The sequence below is a fragment of the Spodoptera frugiperda genome, chromosome 31 (genome assembly GCF_023101765.2).
Source record: "Spodoptera frugiperda isolate SF20-4 chromosome 31, AGI-APGP_CSIRO_Sfru_2.0, whole genome shotgun sequence".
NCBI classification, from domain to species: Eukaryota; Metazoa; Arthropoda; class Insecta; order Lepidoptera; family Noctuidae; genus Spodoptera; species Spodoptera frugiperda.
The window spans coordinates 10,914,888-10,918,407 of record NC_064242.1 but is presented as its reverse complement, the minus strand read 5'-3'; the positions used below and the strand labels follow the sequence as shown (position 1 = coordinate 10,918,407).

Genomic DNA, 3,520 nt, shown 5'->3' with positions numbered 1-3,520 from the left:
TCAGTGGTGGGCGGGGTCAATGACCTAATCAGCCAATTATAGCAACATAGGCGGCGCTTACCCTGTGTTAAAGATGGGTCAACCTCTTCACTGTTTCTGCGCGCCTGGTACACAAGCTGATTTTTGCTCACAATTTTTATTAATTTTATTATAGTTTTTATAGTTTTTTCATTTAATTTCAAGGAAAGAACAACACAGTCGACACGTCTGTACGCTTTCGCGGTCCGAGGGGAAGGGAAAGGGGGCGAGGCTACAACATGGGGTACTTTAAGAAGGAAGTAAATAGGTTTTTTAAGGGTCGGCAAAGCGCATGTAATGCCCCAAGTGTTGCAAGCGCTCATAGGCCACGGTAACCACTTACCGTCAGGTGAGCCGAGTGGCTTCTTGCCGCCATTGTGGTATATAAAATAATAAAGAAGATTGTGTTAAATATCAGTTTTATTTATAATCGAGTTAGAGTCAGATGCTTAGCGATATTAATGAAATGGATCAGCAGAAACATATGAATATGATACCTAAGATCAATATGACTGTCACGCAGCAGTAAAATTGACAGCAAATGCGATAACAGAAATTGGAGAATCTTTCATTGAACGAGTCCTTTTGGCTGAAACAAAGAAAGGAAAGGGTTAAAAAGTATTAGAATGCCAATAACAAGCTGAGGGCTTAGTATGAGTTTGTTTTACGTTAAACGAGATTGAAATGTAACCGTGTTCGGCGCTCCGTTTGGCCGGCTCCAATTAACCAACCAATCAGAGCGCCGAACGCGGTCTCATCTTGCCGCGCACGGGTTATACTAAGCCCTCTGTTATGGATTTTGAATGTTTACAATCTTTATAGGAGCCCCAAATCACCACCACTCTTACGTAAAAGAGGCCTGTAGATTGCCACCAGACGAAATGTCTTTTTGGTGTCATCGTGGTATATATTTTTTAAGTAAATCAGGTCTATTAGCTTCTCATATTAGTGGCATCCATATGGCGTATGGTCTTCAGGCCAGTTAATATATGACGTGATTGGGCCTGCAAGACTAGCTGATTCTCAATCAAGACCAAAAGTTATTAGCAGTTTCTCAGATTGTTTCTCTATATCAAAATATAATGAAGCCCTAAGCACCTATAAGTTTGAAGGACAAACTCGTCACTCGGCGATTCTCCTGCGTGACGCAATCTTGCTGGCATCAGAAGTGTAATGTCGGCAGACCGCGGGCGCATTTCACTGGCGTAGGAATCTTGCGACATACCTACTATGGGGCACGAGTTAACAATCTCATAGAACAAAAACTAAAAACTAAACTTGGGCAGCAGCAGATTTATGACTCAAGTCGAAGAATGGCAGTAAAGGTTATAAGAGAATCACAAAAATTGCCTTATAAAACTGTACACACTAAAATTAGGTAGGTACTTACAATACCTACTTAGATAGATATAGAATTTTGCAACTTTGTGATGTTCGATTTAGGTAACTTTGTTACGAATTGTCCAATTTTACATTTTTAAAAGGTGTTTTTTACAAACCGATACGTACCGGGTTTTCTTGGGTTTTCTTCTTAGAGGAGTGTAACAGTTATCATACATGGCACACACAAGACACGGCCTTACATTGCCTTTGTTTTTTATCTTTTTAAGCTTGCACCCTATATTAGCTCCTTTGCTGTAACAAGCGCTGTAATTAGGACCATAATCTGGTTCGGGTGATCTTTCTAGTGCTCTTTCAGCTTCTCGGAGTTCCCTTTCTTTTTTGATTAATCGTTGTAAAGCTTTGGCTTCTTTTTCCTGCCGTGCCTTTTCGCGGCGCAAATATTTTAACCGTTTCTTTTCTATTTTTGTGATCCTATTAAGTTCGTTTAAAATTTTGCGTCTTCTGTGCCATTGACAAAGTTTGTTTACTTGACATGGTTCATTTTTGGATTGCTTCTTGGTCGCGCAGATTGAGCCAGGTATGGATACGGATGAGCTTGAGTTGCTGTTGCACGGGTCCGCTCTGAAAAAAAAAAATAGGAAATATTAATAAAATAGGAAACTAACTGTAGGTACACATTTTATGGATAAAAAATCATCCAATGACTTCTCTCGCTTTAGGCCAGGTGAGGGAGTGTCAGACTCTTACTGACTACAACCACCCCGTTCCTACTCCTGCTTTTCGAGCCGGAGCCCCGGTAAATCCGCTAGGTAGTCTACAGCTCCGGATAGGTACATGTCTAGCGCATAAGTTGAAAATAGGTACCTAGGTAGTAGTATCTTTGAGGAGAGCCTTAAAAGAGGAATAAAGCAAAGAAATTACTTCTGTATGCAATCCGGGCAAAACTGTTCAGAAGGGCATGATTTTGTGCTTCGCCGGAACCTATTAATCATTTGGATTCACTCATTTTCTGATAGTGACTGTGTGCGGCTGTGGCTACATGGTTATATTTTATTTGGTTTTGAAAACCAAGTTTTGCTGTTGCTGCGAAGTTTGACAGTGATGAGACGTGGTTTTTGTTTTCAATATTTCGATTGATATTTTGACAGAACTGCATGGAGGTGGGATATACAGACAAAGCAGACTCCTTTGCCTCTTTCTTCAAGGAAAGATTTGTTAATTTATTTATTTTAAAATATTTTTATGTTTCTACCTAGATATTTAATACTAAAGTGATAATTAATTATTGGATCTTTTAGAGTCTAATATATTGTGGTAATAACTCATAGTTTGGCGGATAGCCAAAGCTCGACAGCAGCAGAATATTATGAATAAATTATTGGGCCTTTACATCACTGGACGGCTGTATTGTTGTATTAAGTCCTATGAAGTTTTAGGAGAAAATATAGAAAGAGGACTAGTCGTAAGAAGAAAACCTTCGAATAGCCAATTTTTGTCGTTGCAAGAAAGTAACTTAGGTGATAGGACACTGATCCGGAGCTGCGGACTACCTAGCGGGTTTACCGGGCTCCGGGTCGAAAAGCAGGAGAAGGAACGGGGTGGTTTTTAGTCAGTAAGAGTCTGACACTCCCTCTCGCCTTACCGTAATCACCTTTGTCTAATTCTGGACTTGGTATTGTTTGTATTGAGACCAATCAATTCTATAAATAGCTCTTCATTTTTACCCATAAAGCTAAAAGCTTTTCCATATGTAATGTGCCATATGTAACTCTCTCTTACGTCCATTACTATCCATCCATTATTACATGTTAATCTTTGCGATAAGCTATCTAGTTTGTCGTAAATATTAATTAACGGGCTTTCATTAATGTGGATTGATTGACGTTTAATGCAGACGTCTCATGTTTGGATTCTGGATGTTAATGTTAAGTTCTAAGATCACAGTTACTCTTATTACATTATGTTAAGACTATATTTAGGTACTAGAGAGGTTGACAGAAGTATAGTTGGACAATTAACAAACTGTCACTTTTATGAACGGATGTGGGAATAAAACTACTTCGTGGCCACCACCAGCTTCTTTAACGGGCACAAGGTCCGCTAAATAGATACTTAATCTCCGGAACCCCCATTTTGCAACTCCAATTATGGCTATGGC

General features: G+C 39.4%; 1 protein-coding gene across 3 annotated transcripts; it reads right to left on the bottom strand.

Moving 5' to 3' along the window:
• Positions 1 to 420: 420 nt before the first annotated feature.
• Positions 421 to 2,490, bottom strand: LOC118276308 (uncharacterized). Of its 3 annotated transcripts, none has more exons than XR_007707574.1 (4): positions 2,284 to 2,489; positions 1,528 to 1,983; positions 1,117 to 1,246; positions 421 to 607 (listed from the first exon to the last, which is right to left on the bottom strand). XR_007707574.1 is itself a non-coding variant. In XM_035594570.2 (3 exons), the coding sequence occupies exons 1-3, from the start codon at positions 2,352 to 2,354 to the stop codon at positions 490 to 492; spliced, it is 645 nt and encodes a 214-aa protein (XP_035450463.1). In that variant the 5' UTR covers positions 2,355 to 2,490; the 3' UTR covers positions 421 to 489. The 3 variants fall into 3 exon arrangements, 1 of the variants encoding a protein (XP_035450463.1); XR_007707575.1 differs by having other exon boundaries at positions 1,117 to 1,243; XM_035594570.2 differs by lacking the exon at positions 1,117 to 1,246 and having other exon boundaries at positions 2,284 to 2,490.
• Between the last annotated feature and the right edge of the window lie 1,030 nt (positions 2,491 to 3,520).

Bases quoted from the DNA above. Each gene is read 5' to 3' on its own strand.
- LOC118276308 (XM_035594570.2), bottom strand. From the start codon at position 2,354: ATGATTAATAGGTTCCGGCGAAGCACAAAATCATGCCCTTCTGAACAG. The intron at 1,984-2,283 runs GTAATTTCTTTG...TTTTTTTTTCAG, and splicing joins TGCCCGGATTGCATACAGAA to AGCGGACCCGTGCAACAGCA. The intron at 608-1,527 runs GTACGTATCGGT...TCTTTGTTTCAG, and splicing joins AGAAAACCCAAGAAAACCCG to CCAAAAGGACTCGTTCAATG.